Below are 26,208 nucleotides of genomic sequence, written 5' to 3'. Positions count from 1 at the left end.
TGATTATGTCCCTGTGTGGGGCTCAGGAAAATGTTTGATTGCATCGACTTTCTCTACGGCAGTTGTTGGAATATTAGCCAAGTACATACTTTCTTATGAATCTATGTAGCACAGCTTGTTTTTCTGTTTTTGTCAGATAGATGATAACTATTAGTGGAATACAAAATATGGTGGGAATTCCAAATTCACAAAAGGAAAAAAAGAAAACCAAAATGTAAAGTAAATAATAAATTTTTAAAAATTAAAATGGAAGAGTTAAAATCAAGAAGTAAGATGGAAGAGTAAACATCAAATATATCCTATTTTGAATATGAATGGATTGCATTCTCTCATTAGAAGACAGACTTTCAAATTGGAATGAAAAACAAAAGCCAGATAGAGGCCATTTATAATTAAAACACCATAATCAAAGTGATAAAGGTTGAAAATAAGAAATAGGGAAAGAGACATTAAGTGAATATCAACAAGAATTTAAAATTAATTAAAGACTTTTAACAGGATAAAATGGAACATTATAAAATGAAAAAAAGGCCCAATTTACAAAGAAATTAAGAAACATAAACCTATGTGCACAAAAAATATGGCAACCAAATAAATATGTAAGTGAAAAATCTATTGGAAATGCAAGGAGAAATAGATAAAATACAGTTTTGGTGGGTGACTTTAATATGCTTGTCTCGAATTAGATATACCTCATAGATTTTTTAGGTAAGATGTAGATGTAAGGACATAGAGAAATTAAATAACAGAATCAATACTTGATATAGTAAATATAGCTAAAATCTTATATCTCTTGAGCAGATAATACCCACTTTTATGGATGTATCCATAGAACATTTACAAAAAATCATTTACTTAGACATAAAGTAAACTTAAAGCTTTTATATTTTTTAACCTTAAGCAATAACATAAGAATTAAATATTTTAAAATGGTACCAGAGCAGTTGTGAAGCAAGAAATACACTTTTAAATTAAGGTTTAAAGAAAAAAATACAGGCTTTCCTAAAAGCACAGAAAAAGAAAATACTTTATTTCAAAATGTGTGGGGCATGGCTAAAGCTGTAACTGTCACCATTTTTAAAGTAAAGAGACCAAAAATAAAAGAATTTGATATTTGTCCTGAGACATTTTAAAAATAACAGTGAAAGAAAGCATAGAAACCTAAGAGGGATCAGAGATGATTGTGTAAAATGGAATACCAGATAAAGATAGTTGAAATTGATAAATACATCTTAAATGTGGTCCTTTGGAAAGATAATAAAGTAGAAAATCCCTCCTGATTCTGATAAGGTGGAGAGAAAGCAAAAGTAGACAAATTGGGACTATGATATAGAAGAGATTAAAATAATTATAAGGAAAACTATATGCAATTCTATAGCAAAAAACCCCCGAACTTTTGGAGAATGAAAAGGTGATGAGTTTTTACTGTTAACATACCTCAGGAAGCTGAAGTGCTTGAAGTGGGACAAGGAAGAAAGAAGCAAGACCGTTTGTGATGCAGAACCCTAAAAATGACCAGGGATTGGCGGCACAAGTTACTCCAGAAGAATGTGGTGAGGGGTGTAGCCAACAACAGCTTCAAATCAGAAGTGAATCCCCAGAATCTCTGCTCCAGTCAAGAGACCTATTCACAGAACAGTGGCCATGTGGAAAAGAAAGTGGGCTTTATTAATCTGACCAAGCACTTGAGGACCTTTAAATGTGGGCACGTGATTCTAACATTAAGCCTGAGAGCCTTAAATGAGACCTCTTTCTTACTGAATGAATCTCTGCCTATTTGACCTAAATCCTAGACCCCTTGGATTTTAGAAAGAGCCAATCTGACCAGTGTCAGAGGACAAGAGGACACTATTGAGCATGTTTTCCCTCAGTACCTAAGCCACTTTATCAGGGCGAAATCCTGGGCTCATGTACCCTCTGGGAAGAGGAAGAACCGAGGTGACAGCTAGACCTCTTCCCACCGTGACCACCTTACTTATCCATAAAACCAGAGGTAAAAGGAAGTGCGAAAATGCCCCATGTGCATAAGTGTGGGAATAGGCAAGAAGATGGCCTAGATCTGCCCTGAAAAAAAGGCTCGCTCTGGGGAAGCTGCAGGAGGCCTCAAGGGAGCCGTTGCACAGTGTGGCAAAAGAATAGGTGCAAAGGAATAAACTTTCATTTGATTAATGAGTAAAGGAAACTCATTGATGTGAAATTGTTTGTCTCCATGATATATGTGATCAGTCAGGAACCAGAACCAGTCTTCTTGCCTTGCTGGCCAGTATTCTTCCTAGAATATAGCGCACTCATTGTCTCTGCCCAGTGCCCATGGCGAACTCTGGATCTAGACTTGGAGTTCCAGTCCTAGTTGCATCACTGACAAGCTGTGAGATGTTGGGCAAGTTTCTTATTTCCTTTGTGCCCCAGTTTCCTCATATATCAAGTGGGGAGAATGGTAGAGTCTACTTCATAGGGCTTTTGTGATAACTGACTGAGAAAACAGGTAAGGTACTTAAAAACAATGCCGGTAAAACATGGTGGGAGCTCATTCGATGTTAGCTATGTAATTTTTTAAAAAAGAGAACACAGATTTTATTGTATTCAAGACTTTGATTCCATTTGTTATTTAGTAAGTGGCATAGTTGAAAATCTGAAAACTAAAATTTAAATTAATTCTATATTTAAAATTCATTTATAGTGAATAATTTATGTTGATAGGGCAGTCAACTGTCCTGAGTGTGAATATTTTATCCTTTGGAGTATCCTTCATCTGTAGTAAATACTGCTTTGGGAGCAAAGTTCTTCCAGAATAAAATGCACACTACCTGAGGATTGTTCTAAAAGGATTTCACATTATCTTTAATGGGACAGGTGAGGGTTTCACATTATAAAAGAAGAGTTAAAAGATGTTATTTGGTAGACTACTGAGCGATACTGAAGTAGTGCCTTATGTACTCCATGCCCCGTGCCCAGGTACCTCATGAGCGCCTGCCATTTCACAAGTTAACTACACTTGCCCTGCCATCCCCACTTAATCCACACTTAGGTTTTCATGCATATTGAGTCCACATGCAGAATATTGGGTCTGATGTGCTGTTTGCATGCAGTTTGTTTAGATGTCTACTGATTTTGCCTTTGACAAATTTAAATAAATAAAATCGATGTTTTTGCGGGATTTACTTTACACTGTTGCATTGTGCAGTGAGCTGGTATTGTAACACAATAGCTTTTAAATTGAACTGCTTACAGAGTGATCTGTAAAATCTTTCTAGATGTCTTTCTATAACTGTTGTGGTCAGCTAGGAAACATTATTTGTTTTTGTAGGCAAGTTAATGGGTTAAAATGGCAGTGGAAACTGCCTTCTGGTAGAAGGTTTAAAAAGTGCACTTAACCACTTGCTCAGGGCATTTAGAATAAAGAATCAGGCAAAGTCATTTACAATCCAGTTTGTCTTCGAAAATATTGAAAAAAAAAGGTTCATAATGAACGTATTATATGCATACATGTGTGTTATTAGTTTGGCCTTAGTTCCGTGTTCCTATTTGTTCTGTTTGAAAAGACCGTGGAGGACAAAAAGTGACTAATTTTCTTACTTGCTCTTTCTTCAGTTGCTTCAAATCTTTGAAGATAGTGGCCATGGATTCATAGTATCAGTGGTGTACAAATAAGAGTCTTATAACTTAATTGGGAGAGAAAGGCAGGGCTGAAATTTGAAAATCTTATTCTGATTCCAGCCAAATGCACAAAAGCATTGAGTTTGTCAGTTTTCTAAGCTTTTTAATGTCATCATGGAAAGATTGGTATTAGTATATTTATAGTGATATTATTTCCTGTTGTGAAGAAGTTTTCTATGTTTTTGTGTGTGTGTGTGTGTGTGTGTGTTTATTTATTTGGTTGTGTCGGGTCTTAGTTGCGGCAGGCGGGCTCCTTAGTTGCCATTTTCTATGTTTTTGAAATAGAAATTTTATTACTTAGTTCTAGACTCTCTGAATATGATCCTGGCCCCGCCTCCCCGCCCCCACCTAGAGATTTTCATTGTGACCCTTAGAACTTACTGATTTTTAATTTTTTAAAGAGTTATATTTTAAATGTATGCATTATGAATGTTTAGAGTATTTAAATATTATTATTTTAATTTTGATATATTAATGAATAGGAATATAAACAATCTCTTAGACCTTTTTGGGGTTGTCTTTTTAATTGCAAAGAAGTAAATAAATAAATAAGTGTATAACCAGAGGAAAATTACTTAAAGTGGGGTAAGAGATGTGATATGTCATAGAATTCTAATTTTATACTGGTAATATATAATAAAATATTTAAGAAAAATAAATCTAGCATAACTGAAGTCTGAAGTTGCCCATATATTCTTATTTAGACGTACCTTTCATTATGGCAGGCAACTTGAATTGCTTCATACTGGAAAATTTAATGTACCACTCAATTATTGTTCTTTAGCCCAATTTAAAATAATAGATTGGGAGTAAAGTCCTAATGCAGTGTAACCTTCGGAACATTAGAAATAGCCTCTTTCTTTCCAGAAATCAGTATACAGTAAGGATATCAGTTTTATCATACTACGTGAATAGATCTGTAATAGCATTTAGTATTTTACTCAATACTTATACTTAGTACTTACACTTATTATGTAAGTATACTGATTTCTTCTCTCTTACTAAACTTATTCTAATGTTAATTTAAAGATGATACTGTTATCACATTATTTTGAAAATGTATACTTGACTTTAAAGTTTTCGGATGACCTCATTCTCCTTCTGGTGAAAGACTTAGCGGTGTCTTAATAATTTTATGTTATTTCTTGAAATGGGTGTTTTGAAGGAATTCAAGGTGGTATATATTGTGATAAAATTCTAGCTGTGCAAAGGTCCTCATTCTCACTTTCTTCCTTAACAGTCGTACTGTGCACAGCTGTGAAACTATAATGAAAACATTAGGACTTTATTTGAGGAATTAGAAAAGGACTTCATAAAGAGTCTTATCTCTTCTTGTGATGCTACCTCTTAATGATAGCCATTGGCTTTTTCATTTATTATTAAAAGCAAATTTTCTATACTAGGTGAAAATGTTCACAGAAACTAATTTACATACCCCTTCAAATTCCTTTTGAAGGATATTGAAAGGGGGAGGATACAAATAAACAAATAATAATAAAACTAATTTGCATGCTCTAAATAAAATGTTGGTCTTAATGGTGCTGGTGGAAGGTTTCCAATTTGTAGCAAAGCATTTATTTTTAAGAAACAAATTATGTGGAAATGTAGTTTATTGAAAATATATATAATGCCAAAGTGCAGTATTGGACAGATTTATCTTATTCCTATTTCTGTTGTTGATGACCAAATAATAGACCAGCATTCATGATTTTATAAGCAGGCCTTGATGATTTTGTCAGTTTTATTTATTTCCAGTGCTGCAGATATAGATACATAGAGGACAATAACAGTTTTGATTTGGAATCATAGTCTTTAATGGGTCTATTCCTTTTTCTATATTGTCCATGGATTCCCAAAACGTGGTTTGCAGACCGCCTGTCTCCGGAATCATCTGTAATGCTTCATGAAGCATGGATTCCTGGACCCCATCATAGAACTACTGTCTTAGAACTGTTACCAAAACCCTACAGTTTTAGTCATAACCCTAGATGATTTTTATAGGCATCGAGGTTTGTGAACCAATGCCCTAGAGCAGAGGTCAGCGGACTTTTTCTGTAAATTGCTAGATAAGTAAATATTTTCAGCCTTAAGGTCTTTGTTGCAACTACTCTTCTGCTATTATAGCACAGAAGCAGCAACAATGATAAATAAATGGGCATGGCCAGACAGATTTAGCCCAAGAATTGGTGGATCACTGTTAGAATCAAGATTCTAGACCAGTGGTTTTTCCTTTATGAATCTTTTCTTAAGCATTATCTCTGAAATCAGTTTTAATCAGAATTTCTGGTAACTGAAGAAAATTCATAAATACAGGAGGACTTCCTGGGTATACATTAAATGAATTAATAGATGATAAAACCTTTATAATATTTAAAGCCTTTTCTATGTTAATATTAAGGAGAGTATTATTATCTTATTTGTAATATTTGTATATAATCTGCTTCTAATATTAGGTTCCTGTGGCTAGAGCAAGTATTCTTTGGCTAATTGGAGAAAACTGTGAACGAGTTCCTAAAATTGCCCCTGATGTTTTGAGGAAGACGGCTAAAAGCTTCACTGGTGAAGATGATCTGGTAAAACTGCAGATTTTAAATCTTGGAGCAAAACTGTATTTAACCAACTCCAAACAGGTAAGAGACTAATCCTTAGTCTACCTATGTGAAATCTACTTTCCTCTTTGCTCTGATACATTAGTCTGTCCGTTCAACAACTACCAGGTGCCTATTTCTTTTAAGGTTTTACTTTAGATGGTAGCGGTATAAAGAGATGACATTCTGGTCTAGTAGAGGAGAAAAACATAAAAAAATGAAATAGTATGTGGTAAGTGCTATAATAGAAGTATTGTGATACAGTGGAACTCCAGAGGAGAAAGTTATTGAAAGTCTGAAATAGAAGGAGAGAGGTCAAAGTTTCATAAAGGATAAGACTCTTGACTAAGGGCTTGTAAGGAGTAGTTTACCATACAGAATAAGGAAAGAGGAGAGCAGGGGGTCAGAGTCATGAAACAGCTTGGTGCTTTCAGGAAACTTAAAGCTGAGTTTGGAAAGGTAGGCAAGGGCAAGACTTGGAGTGGCAAGTGCTATGGACTTTGTCCCCCATGTGAAGAGAAAACCGTTCAATATTTTTTAATAGTGGTGTAATTGACCAGATTTGCAGTTTAGAATATTCATTTTTTAAATCAGTTGACTTTGAGGAACTGTTGGTAAGAGGAATAGCCTCTATGTATAAAATACATAGAATCACCACTATATATTGGGGTTGGCCAAAAAGTTCATTTGGGTTTTTCCATAAGATGTTGCAGAAAAACCTGAACAAACTTTTTGGCCAACCCAATATAAAATAGGGTCTTTCTTATTCTTCTTCCTTTGTCTGAATAACTCTTCTCTACAGGTGGAGGACTTAATCTGGTCAGTGAGACTGGAAAAGGATTCTTGCTCATTTGCAGCTAGGACTCTTAGTAGGCTTTATGCTCTGTGTCCTGTCTCTGTTTCTCCTTAATTTTTCTGACTGGGACTCTTACTTAGCCTCTGTGATTTCCCCCCCTCTATTTCCCTCTCTCTGTCTCTGTTCTTGTCCCCCTCCTTCTCTAAAACTCTCTGTACCTGGGTATCTCTTTGATAGCCTTCACACACGCACGCAGCCCATCTACCACAGTCTAATGTCTTTGTCATTCTCTCCCTCTTCCATCAGTGTTTGTGTCTCCTTTTTTGTATCTGCTGTGTATCTCTCTATATGTGTCTCCCTCTCATTCTGCCTTCTCTCCCTACCCATAGATCACATTCTTTCTTTAGTAACCTGATATTGGCCATTCACAAGTCTCAGGTTGACTCCTCAAATTCATATATTCATTCATATACTTTTGGATTGTCTTCATCCCTAATTGTGATGTGAGTTGTATTATTATAGTTTTTGCTGATTGGTGTACCAAACTTGTGAGCAAATAATTGCAAATATTTTGAGCATATTTCTATGATTTAGATTTTATCTTTACATTTTAAGTCAATCTTTGAAAAGAATCAGTTAATCATTTCCAAGTGCCATGTAGATTAATTCATGCAATGAGTTATTTTTAAAAAACTGAGTAAAAGAGAGGAAACCTATGTTTGCTGTTGAGTTGCTTGTTTATTGATAAAAACACTGTTTTAGCCTGACACTCACTGTTCTTACTAAATTCATGTAGTACTGTGAACGTCAACATAACACCTAGAATATTATGATTGTTATGACTATCATAACAATGGTTTGGCTACTCTAAGTGAGCTTATAGATTATCATAAAAGAAAAGTAATACAAATTAGTATGTTAATCAAGACTGAAGTAGATATGTCTTACAAAACTAAATGAAGGTTCTTTCCTTGGCTCTCTTCTTTGTAGCTGTAAATAACCAATAATGGAATGTAGTACTGTCTGTTCAGAAATTGTAGAGTGTATTCCATATCTTTTTATTAAGTGAATCTGAAGATAACATAGATTGCACTCAGCTATTTTTTTTTCTTGAATTCAGTTTTGGAACTCAGCTTCTGAAGTGTTGTATTGTGTATTTTAGAATGATACTTCAGGATAACCACATAGACTTGACCACCAGCTGGTGAAAACATAGTTATGTTTAGAAAAAACAACTCATTGTTTTTAAATGATTAAATATAAAAATAAATGAACAAAGGTATCCTGTAGAGTTGTGTTCTGTTCTCCAGTTTCTCATTTCTCAAGAAAAGCAGTTTGAGAGAATTCATAAATGAAAATTAACATCAAAGGATGATTTTTTTTAAGTACCATCAGCTTGACTGGGTTTTTAAGTTGTATGATTCATAATCCATTGGATGTGAGATGAGACTAAAATGATTGCTTTCACCTAAATGTAAAAAAATTATTTTCTATATGTGTTTATTTTAACCATCTTTAACACTGAACTAGGAAGACCAGGCCACAGAGTTGAGGGACTGGTTTGCCATGAAATCCCAACATTTATTTGTAGGTCTGTTTTCCCTGTGGCCTAGATCTCTCAGTGAGCATTTTCAGATTTTTTATTGAAATATTTAGTTTTAGGGGATGGCTACATTGATTTTTATAAGATTTGGCACATTGTGTTCATTTGTATGCCTAAGGAATAATTGAATAATAAGCTTCTTTAATATCTCAAATGTTTTTACCTGGTGTAAAGAAGAATTTGAAACTTAGTTAACAGTTTGCTTTTGGTATGGTTGAGCAAACTCCTACTGGACAAATATAAACTCAGGAAAAATACAAAAAGTAAACAACTGCCTGAAGTCTCAAAAGAGTAAATAAAAGTGGGAAGATTCTGAAGGGAAACGGACACTTGAAAGAAGAGAGTGGCACAGAGTGAATTTCCCCACTTTTATGGCTCTTATCCTGAGTTCAGGCTACAGTTGGCACTGTACACAGAAGCTGAAACCCCAGAAGGAAACCCAGAGTCCTTCTGGCCTGAGGAAGTAGAGGACAGAGTTTAAGAAAACTACTGGGAATTCCCTGGCGGTCCAGTGGTTAGGACTCCGCTCTTTCACTGCTGAGGGCCCGGGTTCAATCCCTGGTTGGGGAACTAAGATCCCACAAGCCGCTTGGTGAGGCCAAAAAAAAATTAAAAAAAAAGAAAACTACTACCAAAGATATTGAAAAGTTAAGGAAGAATTCTAGAAAGGAGAGAGCCAGTGTGGGGAGCCTCAAAATCTGTGAATACTTTTGCTTAGGTCTCTGGCTGACACCTGAACCACACATATGCATGGTGGATTCAGAACAGCACAGTTAATAATAATAAAGGAACTGGACTGGAATTTGAACAGCACTGAAGAGACAAAGTTTGTACTTTGAACCCAACCTAGAGTATAGCAACATCCAGGGTCTCTACAATATAACATTCATAATGTCCAAGATAAATCCAAAATTACTCAACATAAGAACTAGAACAGGGAATTATTGTTTAACAAGTATAGAATTTCAATTTGTGAAGATATAAAAATTTCTGGAGATTAATGGTGGTAATGGTTGCATAACACTGAACTACACACTTAAAAATGGTTGCAGTGGTAAATTTTTTGTTTATTTTACCACAATAATGAAGAAGACCAGGAAAATGTGATTAGTTTAAAAACAAACAAAAAAACAAAAACCAGAAACCAACTTCTAGATGACCCAGATGTGGAAATTTGCAGGCAAAATTTTGAAGCAGCTTTTGTAAATGGTTGATGACATAGAGGAAAATGTATTCACAATAGATGAAAAGATAACTCTCAGCAGAGAAATAAAAACTATAAAAAATAATAAAATGGAAGTTGTAGAACTGAAAAATACAGTACCCAAAAAATCAACATTTTGTCTATCTTTGGCATTATATATTCTTTGATATTTTAATTTTTTTTCAGTATAGAGATATAAAGCTGTTCATATAGTTTTTTAAAAACTCTGTTGCCTTATGATTAAGACTCTGTAGATGAACTTCTTCTGTAAGCTTCTTTAATTTTCTGACTTTGAGCTCTTTCAGATGGAAGTTTAGAAAGCAGTTTAACTGTATGTGATGCCTGCCATAGAACTATTTAATGTCAATTACTGGGAGGCAGGTGGTGATTCAGAGTACAGGCTCTAATGTTAGACCGTCTGACTTCAAATCATGTTTTGCCACTTACTAGCTACGTGATTTTGGACAGATTATACAATACAACCTACCTAATCTAATTTCTAATCTGTAAAGTGGAAGTTATAATCATATAGTCAGTTATTTATAATGCAACATATATGTTCCTAAAAACCATTGTGCTTTACAGAAATGCACAATAACAGCCACAGGGATTATTGCAAAAGTGGAACCAGAGGCACAACACTCAAAAAATTCATTGGTGGGGCTTCCCTGGTGGCGCAGTGGTCGAGAATCTGCCTGCCAATGCAGGGGACATGGGTTCGAGCCCTGGTCTGGGAGGATCCCACATGCCACGGAGCAGCTGGGTCCGTGAGCCACAATTGCTGAGCCTGCGCGTCTGGAGCCTGTGCTCTGCAACGGGAGAGGCCGCGATAGTGAGAGGCCCGCGCACTGCGATGAAGAGTGGTCCCCACTTGCCACAACTAGAGAAAGCCCTCGCACAGAAACGAAGACCCAACACAGCCTTAAATAAATAAATAAATATTTAAAAAAAAAAAAAAATTCATTGGTGACACATAAAAAGAAAAAAAAAAAAGAACAGTAAAAACAAGAGAATAGTTTTACACATGTTAAATGGTTAAGAAATACATAAATACTACAATGAATCTAGCTTTTTACTTTTAGAAAGACCTGACTTGTGGAAACGGGTGTTTTAAAGGTTGTACTTGTGAGTTATGTCTTGGAAGGAGGGTTAATTTGAATATGGATGGAAAGTTGTACTGCCAGATGTGGCTAAATATAGCCCATAATACATGTGGTGATCTGAGATAGATGTTTGAGGTGGATATGTTTCTTTATTCCTGCACAGCCCAGTTCAGCTGGGTGCAGCTTTCTGCCTTTACCTGTTTTTTCTTGCTGATGTAATCATGCCGAAGCAAACACAAAATCTACATTGTGCCCAAATTGGCCCTGCTGTGTCAACTGAATTAGAACAAATCCTGCTTTTTCATAAACCTAGTTTACACTGTTAACCAACTGCTAGATTTTTCTTAGAGAATATGATTATTTACAGTCAGAGAACTAGTCTAGTTACTGAGAATCTCTATGCTCATTTTAAAAAAGCACTCCATTTGGGTTTATCAAACTGAGAAAAGGGTGCTGAAATTCCTTTTTTGTTGTTTATGAAGAAAAAAATTGTTTGATATGAATATCAAGAGTAAAAGCACTGGTACTCTCACAAGTAGAGTAATTTCACTGTTATATGGGGGGAAAAGTTGAACAACATTGAAACCAGTTGAAGTTGCTAAAACTCTTCAGCTCTTAAGACATGGTATAAAAATTTAGCATGACTTCCTTGAAATAGTCTACTGAGGTCTGAGACAGAAAGCTAAGATTTGATTAAACTGATTAATAGCAATTAAAAATTAATGAGTAAAGGGTACATCTGTTTCTAAACTTTCTCTAATAGTGTATCATCTTTTAAATGTAGTGATAAGTAACATAAGTTAATGTTTTCCTTAGCTTATGTTTTTATTTTTAAATATAAAATATTGCAAACCTATAGAAAAGTGCAAAACAGCATAAATACATATACAGGCATACCTCACTTTATTGTGCTTTACAAATACTGTGCTTTTTACAGATTGAAGGTTTGTGGCGACCCTGTGTCAAGCAAGTCTGCTGGCACCATTTTTCCAACAGCATTTGCTCACTTCCTGTTTCTCTGTCACATTTTGGTAATTCTTGCAATATTTTCAAACTTCTTCTTTATTACTATATTCTGATCTGTGATCAGTGGTCTTTGATTCTACTACTAAGACTCACTGAAGGCTCATATGATAGCAGTTTTTAGCAATAAAGGATTCTTTTTGTTGTTGTTGTTTCATTTTTTTTTTTATGTTAGTGAATTTTTAAAAATTGGAGTATAGTTGATTTACAATTTTGTGTTAGTCTCTGATGTACAGCAAAGTGATTCAGATATTTATATATACATATATATTCATTTTCAGATTATTTTCCATTATAGGTTATTACAAGATGTTGAATGTAGTTCTGTGTGCTGTATACAGTAGGACCTTGTTGTGTATTTTATATATAGTAGTTTATATCTACTAATCCCAATCTCCTAATTTATCCCCCCCACTCCCCACCCTTTCCTCCTCCTTTGGTAACCATAAGTTTGTTTTCTAAGTCTGTGAGTCTGTTTCTGTTTTGTAAATAAGTTCATTTGTACTATTTTTTAGATTCCACCTATGAGTGATATCATATGATATTTGTCTTTCTCTGTCCGGTTTATTTCACTTAGTATGATAATCTCTAGGTCCATCCATGTTGCTGCAAAAGGCATTATTTCATTCTTTTTTATGGCTGAGTAATATTCCATTGTATATATACACCACATCTTCTTTATCCGTTCATCTGTCGATGGACACTCAGGTTGTTTTCATGTCTTGGCTATTGTAAATAGTGCTACAGTGAACACTTGGGTGCATGTATCTTTTCGAATTATGGTTTTCTCTGGATATATGCCCAGGAGTGGGATTGCTGGATCATATGGTAACTCTATTTTTAGTTTTTTAAGGAACCTCCATACTGTTCTCCATAGTGGCTACACCAATTTACATTCACACCAACAGTGTAGGAGGGTTCCTTTTTCTTCCTCTCCAGCATTTGTACATTGTTTTTTTAGACATACTGCTGTTGCACACTTAATAGACTACAGTATAGTAAACATAGCTTTTATATGTACTGGGAAACCAACATATTTGTGTCACTCACTTTATTGAGATGACCTGGAACCAGACCCGCAATATCTCCAAGGTATCCTATATATGTGCCCCTAAGATTAAGTCAGTGCGTTTGCCATAATTTTTTTAAAGGGATGTAACAGGTAGACCTAAGATCTCAAGTTCCTGTTCACACCTTTCTTACTTCCCCATTGGTAACCACTGTCATATTATTGGTGTGTTTTAATCATACATGTTTTGTATTGTTGTTATATAAGTATGTATCCATAAACAATGTATTTTTTGTTTTGTGTGTTTTCAAATTTTGCATAAGTAGTATTCTACTTTATGTATACTTTCACAATTAAACTATTTTTACTTAATGTGTTATTAAAATATTGAGGTATATAGATATAGTTCATTTATTTTAATTACTGTCTCATTTTCTTTGAGACAGTTACATTTTTTTTTTTTCTGCTGTTCAAGAAGAAAGTGCTTCATGGAGTATCCTTAGTACTTATATTTTCTTTGTATTGCTTTTCAGGTTCACTTTTTGGTTCTTAGTGAGAAATTTTATAAATCACAGTGATGTTTTGGGGATCCTTCCTGAAGTTTTCTCTTGCCCTGTGATTCGGTCTTGGAGAAATCTACCCCCACTCCCAGCCCCTTTGATATAACTTAACAAAAAGGGCTCAGGCTCTATGCGGTGACATTTATACCCTTTCTTGGATATATTTTCTTGTCAAGTAAATATAACATATAAAGGAAAAACTTATTCATGTTGACAAAAATGTGTATACTGTTAAATTTTAAAAAATCTGTTGCTTTTCTATACACTAACAACAAGCTACAAGAAAGAGAAATTAAGGAAACAGTCCCATTTACCATTACATCAAAAAGAATAAAATACCTGGGAATAAACCTATCTAAGGAGATAAAAGACCTGTACTTGGAAAACTATAAGACACTGATGAAAGAAATTGAAGATTACACAAACAAATAGAAAGATATACCATGTTCTTAGATTGAAAGAATTACTGTTGTTAAAATGACCATACTACCCAAGGCAATCTACAGATTCAATGCAATCCTCATCAAAATACCAATAACATTTTTTACAGAACTAGAACAAGTAATTTCAGAATTTGTATGAAAACACAAAAGACCCCAAATAGCCAAAACAATCTTGGGAAAGAACAGAGCTGGAGGAATCATGCTCCTTGACTTCAGACAATACTACAAAGCTACAGTAATCAAAACAGTATGGTTCTGTCACAAAAACAGACACATAGATCAATGAACACAATAGAGAGCCCAGAAATAAACCCACACACTTATGGTCAATTAATCTATGACAGAAGAGGCAAGAATATACAGTGGAGAAAAGACAGTCTCTTCAGTAAGTGGTTCTGGGAAAACTAGTCAGCTACGTGTAAAACAATGCAATTAGAACCTTCTCTAACACCATATACAAAAATAAACTCAAATGGATTAAAGACCTAAATGTAAAACCGGATACTATAAAACTCCTAGAGGAAAACACAGAACACTCTTTGACATAAATCACAGCAATATTTTTTTGGATCCATCTCCTAAAGCAAAGGAAACAAAAACAAAAATAAATTGGACCTTATTAAACTTAAAAGCTTTTACACAGCAAAGGAAACCACCAACAAAATGAAAAGACAACCCGCTGAATGAGAGAAGATATTTGCAAATGATATGATCGATAAGGGGTTAATATCCAACATATATAAACAGCTCATACAGCTCAACATCAAAAAAGCAAATAGCTTGTTTGGAAAATGGGCAGAACTGAATAGACATTTTTCCAAATAGGAAATGCAGATGGCCAGAAAGCACATGAAAAGATACTCAACATTGCTAATCGTTAGGGAAATGCAAATCAAAACCACAATGAGATACTACCTCACACCTGTTAGAATGGCTGTCATCAAAAAGCACACAAATAACAAATGTTGGTGAGGATGTGGAGAAAAGGGACTCCTTGTACACTGTTGGTGGGAGTGTAAATTGGTGCAGCCACTGTGGAAAACAGTATGGAGGTTTCTCAAAAAACTAGAAATAGAACTACCATATTCAGAAAGATACATGCATCCCAATGTTCATAGCAACATTATTTACAATTGCCAGGCTATGGAAGCAACCTAATTGTTAATCAACAAATGAGAGATAGCCTCATCCACCAGAGGGCAGACAGCAGAAGCAAGAAGAACTACAATCCTGCAGCCTGTGGAACAAAAACCACATTCACAGAAAGATAGACAAGATGAAAAGGCAGAGGGCTATGTACCAGATGAAGGAACAACATAAAACCCCAGAAAAACAACTAAATGAAATGGAGATAGGCAACCTTCCAGAAAAAGAATTCAGAATAATGATAGTGAAGATGATCCAGGACCTCGGAAAAAGAATGGAGGCAAAGATTGAGAAGATGCAAGAATCATTTAACAAAGACCTAGAAGAATTAAAGAACAATCAACAGATGAATGGATAAGCAAGATGTGATATATATATAGATATATAGATATAGATATAGATACGTAAAATATAGGGTTGGCCAAACAGTTCATTTGGGTTTTTCCATAAGATCTTATGAAAAGCCATAAAAAAGAATAAAAATTTTGCCATTTGCAACAATGTGGATGGACTTGGAGGACACTATGCTAAGTGAAATAAGTCAGATAAAGACAAATACTGTAAGATATCACTTATATGTGGAATCTAAAAAATACAACAAACTAGTGAATAAAACAAAAAAGAAGCAGCCTCACAGATACAAACTGGTGGTTTCCAATGGGGAGAGGGAAGGGGGGATGGGGAGTATAGGGATGGAGAGGGTGAGAAAGGGTTGTTATGAGATTATCTGAAATCATCTGTGTGAAACTTTGAAAATTGTAAAGCACTATAGAATTTAAAGAATCTTGCATTCAATAAAATTTTTTTAATTAAAAAAATTTAAAGAATCTTGCCTAGTCAGGAAATGATGAAATTGATTGGATAGAACACTAGTACTGCTTAGATTTGCCTGTGGTCTATGTTAAGAATTTTATGTAGTTCTCCTTCCTTCACCAAACGCATTTGCCAGTATCCTTGTGTTTAAAAATTACAACTATGTGGAACCAATTTTAAATGCTGAATTCTGTACACTTTTTTATATTCCTTAAACTGATATATATCTAAGCTGATTTTAGGACTATATATATATTTTTTTGATAGGACTATATTTTTAAGAGACCTTTTTTATTATTTTGTGCTGACCTATATAATATTTAAAGAAGGCTATTGTTTGAGCAAATATTTACCAGTTTATTACTTGTCAGAGTATTTAGGTAAAAATATGATGCCCATATTTTGAGAAGTTTTTTTAAAATAATGGATTTCTTAATAATTATATGGCATTCCCCCAAATTCATTTTTCCTATGTCATAGTGACTTAGAGTTAATCCAAAGAGAAAGTAATTGGTGTAAATAGTGTCTGGATGGCATTGACCATTAGTTGGTACTAGAAATGGTTCCTTAAATCTAAGCAGAAAAATAATAATAAGACAAAAATTTAATACATAGCTATAGATAAGCTATTGAGTATTTCTGTTATTTATGGTACATTTTGTTATTCTCTTTGCTTGTCTTGTATAATTTTATCAATAAAATACATTTAAATTTACTATTAAACATCCCATTTTGTTGTTGTTCTTTGGTTTTTTTCTGGCTGCGTTGGGTCTTTGTTGCTGCGTGCGGGCTTTCTCTAGTTGTGGCGAGCAGGGGCTACTCTTCGTTGCGGTGCGCGGGCTTCTCATTGTGGTGGCTTCTCTTGTTGAGGAGCACGGGCTCTAGACGCGCGGGTTTCAGTAGTTGCAGTGTGCGGGCTCTAGGGTGCGAAGGCTTCAGTAGTTGTGGCACACGGGCTTAGCTGCTCCGCAGCATGTGGGATCTTCCAGGACCAGGGATCGAACCCGTGTCCCCTGCATTGGCAGGCAGATTCTTAACCACTGCGCCACCAGGGAAGTCCCTCCATGTTGTACTTCTAACCTCTGCCATGGTTTTGTCTAGTGACCTGTAAGATACAAGTGCAGTGAACAGAGATTTCATTTTAAAATGTGAAACATTTAAATTGGAAAGACTTTGACTTTCTTTTCCCAGCCTTTTTGAGATGCAACATGACTAACCTCTCCCTTTTAGAGCAGCATATAGGATGTGTGCTGATAAAATGAAGTGTGCCCTGACGAGGCAGGTATGAAAAGCTAAGTCCTTCACTTTTCCAGTGGTGGTGACATAAGTGTTTAAGTGTTTTATCTGATGGTGACTTGATGACACAACAGGCAGGTTGTGTCATGGCCTGTGCAAAGCATGAAGCTCCCAGCTGTCAGTGGATGGAGTAAGAGGAAAACATGGGAAGTTAGAGGTTAGTTGTGGATGAAATATGTGCAGGAGATAGAGACAGAACAATCTTGCTATAGGCCATTAAAGAGAGTGGTCAGAGCACTCTCACTACAGTAGTTTTGTCATTTATTGTGTACTGTAAATCTCAAAACCTATTTATTATTTGCCAGTTATTGTTTTATTTTGTTATAAATCCAGCAGCAATAAATTCTTAAAACTTGGAAGTGTACATTTAATGAAGAATGAAGTACTGAATTTTTGTGTATCATTATTTAACATGCACAAAATGTTCATCAACTTTTACCATCCACCATGAAACTCATAGTGATATAAATCTGCTAAAACAGGATCAGCATCTACTTAAAAAGTTGGGAGGTATTTTAGGAAGACTAAGCCTCAAGATGACAATTTAATGTATACAGGTGCCAAATATGTTTACATGTCTCTCTGTGAAACATGATCTCATATAGATCAAATAACTGTTTTTTAAAATTTAATTTTGTTCATTTTTTATTCTAAGTTTTCTTTTGCACATATGAGAAATGAAGCAATAATGGTTAATGTATTTCTCCATTAGCAGAAAAAGGACCTGAATGATGCTGGTTTTCAAATAGAAAAGCAATTAATTCCAATAATAGTTCGACCATTTTTACTCAGAGCTTTTGTACGTTTCTTCTGTCAGTGTAAATGGAATCAAAGTAAAGCTTTTGGAAGTTTATTCTGTCAAAATCGCCGTAAATGCTGTTGTAAATTTAAAAGCCCCAACGTGGCTTTCACTGAACGGATGTTGTCATGGTAAAATCAACGTTCTTATTACATTAAGAAAACTATGGAACAGAAATATTTTGGGAATTGGTTGTGGTGCATGCATACTCACTCTACTTATTCTACCAAGTGAAATAAAACTATAATGGTCAAAATTACTGATATTTGATATGTGTAGTTTAACTGAACTACAGGATTCTTGTGATGAAGCTAATATTGAAAAAGCATACTTAGGCATGACACCACACACTCTCATATGCAATTCTCTTTGCTGCATGTGACCAGTGGGATTTTAGAAATGTGATTTTATGAGAAACTGCTTTGTAAGTTAGCCTGTGTTCTGTATTGGCTTTTTTGCCTGGGGCGGGTGGGTGGAGGAGAAGATTAAGTGAAACTTTTGTGTATTGGTTAGATTCTGATTCAAAATCATTTGGAAATCTTTAAAGTGTCTATCAGGTAGAGCACCAAAAACCTTCAGCTTTTGAAAATTTTAGCAAATAACAATTCTTAGAAACAAATCTTGCAAACAGGAAGACATTGAAATGTATCCCTATAAAAACAAAGGAAGAACTGAACAAATTAAGTAGTAAGAGCTAAAATTTTATTTTAGAAGTTCTGTCATTTGTGGTATCTCAACTATGGTGAAGACTTTTTTGATGGAACTCCTATTTTTGTGGTTAAGTTTATATTTTGTATTAGAATGAAATGAAATCGAGGAGGCAGTTGGTTTTGCATTATCTAAATTCGATGGAATTTTTTTTACAGTATAGAGAATTATTTAAAAGTTTTATCTCAAAGATAGTTTTATTGAATGGAGGGGGGAAAGTTAAATATCTAGGCTTGAAATATTTACAGATTTTAACATAAAAGAAAGCATTGAGAATATCCTTGTATTCAACAGAATTTTCTCTGTGCTTACCAGATCATTCAAACTGTAAAGAAGACGTTTTTTTCCATTAAAAATATTATGTTCTATAGAGAAGAGTAAGTTGCAAATGTCAACATTTTCATAATTGGTGATCATAAAATTCAGTTATGAAGAAGATTGTAGGCAATTTTATTTTCTTTAATTTAAAAATAATAAGACCATATAAAAATACGTTCTTCAAATAAATACCAATGGTTTGGTTTTAGAGATAGACAGAGCTAAGAAATTGATTAAAGTATATGAATAAATACATATCTGAGTGAAAATTATTCTGCTTATGCTTTTAATGCATCATTGAACATGGATATGATTTTGTCTTTTAGAATTTTATTTTTGAAAATACATTTTTGGTAGAACTGTTTCATAACCTACCAATATAATAAAACAAGTTTTACAGTCAATAAATACATATTATAGAAATTACATAATTTTAATTACTTAAAATTTTCTATCTCACTTTCAATAGTGTCTGTTAATATTTTGAAATAATTTAATTTCCTAAACATTAATTTCAGGGATCAGAAATAAAAGCAAGATGAATCAGTCCACTAACTCAAAAAATTATTTCAATGAATAGACTTATTTTATTTTTCTGATTTATTTTAGTTCCGTATTCTAAATCTCAACACTCAAAAATAGACTTTAGAGTTAACCTAGTTATAGATTCTCACTCTACATTTGAGGAAACTAACAGTTGGGTGTATTTTTCCCAGGTTATCCCAGCAAGCTGATTACACAGTCCAGTGTACAACACTTCCTTTTGACCTGTATTACTCATTTGGTGACTATTTTGCTAATTGTCCTTAAAAATCAGTCATAGAATTTTTCTTATCTGTGGTTGAACCAACATGGTCTAATGATTAGTGGATAGCAGTAGTTGGTAACCAAATTTAGAATAGCTCTATTAACATTTTTCACTTGTATTTTTTGTAGTTCTGCTTTAGTAAAACTAGGTTAATGGTTTTTAAATAGATTACTGAAAGAAGGTTGCTTTTTATCCAAATCAATTATCTTAACAAATTAATATTTTTATATTACCACACCATTCCTGTACTTTGGCTTATTGTTATAGAACTATCTTTAGCTTTGCCTGACTTCATTGATTTTATTTTTTTTAATCCACTTCTAATGTCTGTAAAATGTTCTAATGCAGATGTTTATTTTTTCCATGTATTATGAATCCTATTTATAGTTAGAATTGTATGTGTGTAACCTTCTAAATTAAAATTATGCTTTTTCAATAAAATAACTGGAGTTTAAAATACAAACCTATTTTGTTAACATTTCAATTTTGGTTTAATTATTATTAAAATTATCTCAATATATGTTAATGTAGTACATTCAGAAATTGACTTAGGAAACCTTATTATAGTGTAAAAGCTGCTATAATAAGTTGTTCCCTAACATAAATAAATAAATGACCAATATTACCAGAGGCTATAAGCAACATGGGGAAAAAAATGGAAGGAGTCTTTTATCCTAGTTTTTAGAGGGCATCAGCAGCTTGCTTTTATGAAAAAGTAACAGCTAAATGCACTGCAAATAATTTGCAGTAATCCAGTTCAGTGATTCATGTGTCTGCTTTAATGGGTCATAATTCAGGGTAAAGTAACTGAGTGCAGTCAGAGTGCAGACACTGCTTATGCCAGGGACAGTATCTCTTCATAAAACACACCTCAGGAGAAGCAGTTTGCCAGCCCCCTAATACTCTCTGATGTTTTGATGTCCTGCATATTTTTCCGATTAAGTTTTGAGTGCCATGTTTTTAGTTGTATTTCCACATTCATTATTCTCACGTAGACCCTTCAGCGGGTTTGCCATATATGATTATTTTTTTAATGATGCCTTTCTTTCCACTTCAGCAGTTTAATAATCTAGCACATGGCTGCTTCTCAGTACTCAGCATTCACCTCCCCAATACTGAAGAGGACATGTGCTTTGGCTTCAGAATTCCATTTGCAGCGTTAGAAATGCATATTCCCTATGGAACAACATTTGTTTGACATAACCATTCATTTTTATTACCTCTTTAAATATGTTTATCCAGAGTTATCAATAATCATAAATAACTATTCTCATCTTGTTCTGTTTTTCTCCAACAGACAAAATTGCTTACCCAGTACATATTAAATCTCGGCAAGTATGATCAAAACTACGACATCAGAGACCGTACAAGATTTATTAGGCAGCTTATTGTTCCGAATGAGAAGAGTGGAGCTTTAAGTAAATATGCCAAAAAAATATTCCTGGCTCAAAAACCCGCACCACTGCTTGAGTCCCCTTTTAAAGGTACTATTATCAGAATATACCTGCAAAATATTTGTTGTCTAAAAAATTATGACATTATATCCCATTTCTAACATGTTTAAAACTTATCTCTTAGAAAATATAATTGATTAGCATATGTAAATATATAAGAACAGTGTGCTTTCTACTCATTCATCTGTTCTCCAACGCAAGCTTTATAGTAGTTCATGTTTTTATAGACCTTATTTACCTAAATAATTTCAATCTTCTGATTTTATTTTTATTCTAACCAGATGATTTGGCTGAACAATAGATAAAAGCTATGTTGTTCTTGCAGACATTGACTTCATCTCTGTTTTAAATAGATAGCTTTGTTTAATGCGTATATAATTCCCCTTAATACTTAGTTGTTATTCAATAAATATTCTGTGTACACTAACATAAGCTTTTCCAGGAAGAATTGTTTCATAAAAATATCTCTTTATATTTGTTTGCTTTTCAAAGATGGAAGTTGACTTATTTTCCCCAGCGTTTTAAAAGGAGTGTTTATTTTCTCAGTTTAACAGGTAGCCATTACAGTGGGAATCAAATGATTATATACTTTGGTTTTCATATTATTTCTTATTTAATTGTTGTAAAGCGATAAAAAGCAGTTCAGTTTTGTAGAAAAACTATTAAAATTCCGAATGCGTTTGTAGTAAGACATGTATATGGATTGTTTAACTGTGCTGTCATTCTTAATATTCACAGTAAAGTAATTTTTAGAGAAGCTACAAACAGAGCAACACCTCTAAACACACTGACTGATTAGCTTTTTTATTGACCATTATGGGGGAGATTATTGTAATCTATGGACTGAAATCAGTTTTTTGACCTATAAAGAGCTTCCTAGTTTATATTTATTCCTTGACATTTGAGGTAATATGCCAATTACCTTGAGCTCTGATTAGGATTGTTCTCTGTTATATACAGCTCATATTGTTTATTTTATATTTTCCTCTATTTTAATAGGTAGGGATCATTACCAGCTTGGCACTTTGTCTCATACTCTCAACACTAAAGCTACTGGGTACCTGGAATTATCTAATTGGCCAGAGGTGGCGCCTGACCCATCAGTTCGAAATGTAGAAGTAATAGAGTTGGTAAGTTGACCTTTCTGAAATTAATTTTGTCAAGCAGTGGGAGATTCTGGAATAACTATTGTTTTATATAAAAGCTTTTTTGGGGGATTGAAAATTGTTCTGGTATTTCTAAATGTAATGTGTTAGATATATCTTGCTGCTATGGGAAGTAAATATTGTAGTATTCCTATGTCGTTGTACATGTACTGTTCCTTTTCTTCAAGGAAATAGAGAATGGAATTCTCTGCATCAGTGCCACCCACATTTGTGGTATTGCATTTGTAGTTGTGTAGATTCAATTTCTAAGATATTTAGTTTCATTGGGTTGAGCTTTTCCTACTTAGTTTAGAGATTCGTAAGCTTCCTGTTAATGTTTTCTAAATCATTTTTGCTGTCTCTTCCAGAAAAACCATACAAAGTGTTCTTCTCGATTTTCTGATGAACCTTTTTTACGTGAAGCCTAAACATAAATAGGAAGCATCATGTACCAAAAATGTCCTTACACAAGGTCACAATTAAAATGAATAATATGTTGCTTTCACATTAAAAAAAAAAAGCTCTCTATATAAATAACCTTTTCCTAGATCTTTAAAACATGTTGGCCACTAAAGTAAGAGAATTAGTGTTCTTTCCTAGTATTATCTCTTTCTTTCTTATATAAACAAGAGAAATAAAGAGAGGGGTCTTCTGATTGTCTTTAGAGATTGATTATGTGAAATATATCCGTTACTTTTTTAAGTAGAATTAATAAAAAAGAACAGTTAGGTATTACATCCTGGATGCTTTTCTGGTAGAACACATATTTTGAACTAGGATTCAGATAACCGGTCTTTCTCACTAATTCCTATGAGAAAGTCAGTTAATCTTCTTGCCTAATTTTTCCATATACAATGGAAAAAAAATATTACTTTAAATAGAAGAATTTCTATAACAGGCATAGCTTTTTTTTTTTTTTTTTTTTTTGCCACACTGCGCAGCTTGCATGATCTTAGTTCCCCAACCAGGACCTGGGCCTGGGCCACAGCAGTGAAAGCATCAAGTCCTAACCACTGGACCGCCAGGGAATTCCCCAGGCATGGCCATTTAATTTGATTCTTTTGAGAAATATGTTTCTCTTAACTACACAAACTTGTCTGGCTTTGGAGTGTGGCAAGAGCAATAATAGCTGATAATGGCTCCATTTAGCAGACCCTGGAGTGTACTTTGATAGTTTTATAAACATTATCTTGTTTAAACCTCATAATGATTATAAGTGATCGTTATTGTTATTCCCATTCTGCAGATGATGAAACCAAGGTTCAGAGAACTTAAGTAAATTGCCCAAGTTCCCATAGCTAGTAAGTGATGGAATTGGGATTCCAACCCTTATCTGAGTCCATTGTTCATTCTCTTACTGCATTTTGTTATGTAACATGAGGAGAGGAAGCTTGAGCTTGTTTGCAAATCTGTACTATCCTTAGTATTTAACACCACTGTTTTCATGCTGTGACAAATTATCTCTATTTAGAGATGATTTTTTAAATTATAAAACTTACTAAAAACAAGTTGCATGCTCCTCCTTGCAACTAAGTTTGGTGATTTCCCCTCAAATCTACATACTACGCTTAAGTATTCTTCAAAAAAATTGGCTTACTAGTGAAACTTTTGGTCAGGTGCCAGAATACAAAGAGCATGTTCTTTGTTATGATTCTTTCACAGAAATACTGTCTCTCCTAATTTCTATGTCTGTTTGTTGTTTTTATGGTTCTGTCCTTTTCATTGTTGGGTACGTAATGTTTTGGTCCAAGTAGCATCATCCTTTTATCCTACCCCCGCTTCCGCCCTATCCTTCCTCCTTGCTGCCCAATCCACCAAAAAAAAGTAAAATAAAAATAGTTTATCATCTCAGAAATTAATAACAATGCCATGCAATTTAATTTGGTCTCAGCAGTATCCTTATATTGGCTGATAGATTGGTTGGTTGGCTGGCTTCTATTTTCATGTGCTCTTCTAAGCATTAACTATCTTATAGGGACAGTACTTAAACAACCTATTTTCTTATATTCATTTCACCTGTCCAGTTCAACAGATACAAATTGATTTCTTTTTCATTTTGCTGACTACATTGTGAAAATTAATAATTGGTAGCTTATTATGGAGGATAATTATAATTGATAGAACTTGGTTGGAAAAAAATGTCACTCTCCGTTGATGCCATGCAGAAAACAGTTTCAGTCTGTTGGTCTCTGGACATACTGACTTAAAATTATACTATAGAGACTCAAGTAAATATAAAAATAATGCACATAGTTTTATTATAAGATGCAGCTGCAACAATGCAGAAAGTACTGTTCACATAGTCTTTCATTCTACCTCACCCCTCTAAAGTCCCGTCAGTGTATTTCATGCACGTAATACATGTGTTATCCTAGTTTTACTATAAAGTGATCTTACAGGGTCACATCTTGTTACTATGAAATATAACTTAGTAAGAATAATGGCCTAGGCTTAGATAATCTGATATTTTAATCAAAACAACATGAAACCTAGTCACATTGACACTAGAAGTCACTTTGCATTGCATACTACCATTTCCAGGATATCATATATGATATATATTTATATTATGACACCAGTAAGTTTTCAAGATTCTTTATAATTTTTTTTTGCTTAGTTCTAGGAAGTTCTTTTCTCCCCAGTTACAGAAAAACTGTCTTTTGCATATCAAGGGTATTTTGCTTTATAAACACATCTACTCTCAGTTACTATCAGTATTTTATCCTACATAGGAACTTTCAAATTAGTGCCTTGCTATTCTTTTCCTCTTCTCTTTTCCCTGTTATTTCTTTTGCTTAGAATGATACAATTATCATAGTCATAAAAGACCATGACGAAAAGTAAAATATTTTTATTGTTAGTCTTTACCCTTTAAAACCTAAAACTCCATGAATAGAGAGTCCATGGCCATGTCAAAATAATATACCCCTTTGAGCATAAGGGCCTGATGTTCCTTATATGTTGACTCAGTCTTACCCTGAAAGCCATAGTCTAATTAAGTAATTTTTTTCCTATAAATTAACCTCACACACTTTTTACTAGCCTTCAGAAAAATATTACTTGTTTGGATTTAAGAAAAATATGAACTTCACTGTTCATTAAATATAGGAGAAATTTGTTTATAGAATACCATCTTTATTTGTAACTGGAGGACAGAGCATTTTAAATATACGTAAAAAAAGAAAGGAATACTGCTGATCTTATGTTAGTATCTTATTCAAATATATTTGAGTAATTTTTACTTATTTTTCTATTATTGTCCAGATAGTTTTCCAAGTTACTGAAGCTTATCCTTTTAAGCAACATATCTTAAGCCCATAAGCCCTCTAGGTCAGTGGTTTTCAAACCTAGCTGTACACTATAATCATACAGAGATCTTTAAAAAAAAAAACCTATGTCAGACCTGCACCAGACCAATTAAATCAGAATCTTAGGAAGTGAATCCCAAGCATTAGCTTTTTTAGTATTAGTATTTTTATTGTTGGTATTAGTATTTTTAAAAATATTCTCAGGTGATTCTGACATATATCCAGTGCTGAGAACCCCTCTTGAATAAGAACCTCTGTCCTACTATAAATTTCTTTACAACAAAATGTTACTCTAGCAGGCTAGCACATAGTAGAAGCTCAAAAGTGTGATAAATAAATGAGTCTTAACCATTCTTGACCTTTTAAAAAATATACATTTTCTTGCCCTTTAAAAGAGAGTGTATGAAACATGATTTAATTTTTTCTT

General features: G+C 33.9%; 1 protein-coding gene across 1 annotated transcript in view; it reads left to right on the top strand.

Annotated features, from left to right (window-relative positions):
• The window catches only part of AP3B1 (adaptor related protein complex 3 subunit beta 1), a 266,236-nt gene that overhangs the window by 139,996 nt on the left and 100,032 nt on the right, over positions 1–26,208 (top strand). The window contains exons 15-17 of the mRNA XM_082375446.1: positions 6,111–6,287; positions 21,172–21,358; positions 22,328–22,458. Coding sequence (XP_082231572.1) covers positions 6,111–6,287; positions 21,172–21,358; positions 22,328–22,458 — 495 coding nt within the window. The remainder of the gene's footprint in view (positions 1–6,110; positions 6,288–21,171; positions 21,359–22,327; positions 22,459–26,208) is intronic.

This window comes from Balaenoptera borealis (assembly GCF_965194805.1).
Source record: "Balaenoptera borealis genome assembly, chromosome: 2".
NCBI classification, from domain to species: domain Eukaryota; kingdom Metazoa; phylum Chordata; class Mammalia; order Artiodactyla; family Balaenopteridae; genus Balaenoptera; species Balaenoptera borealis.
This window is presented reverse-complemented; position numbering and strand designations above follow the sequence as displayed.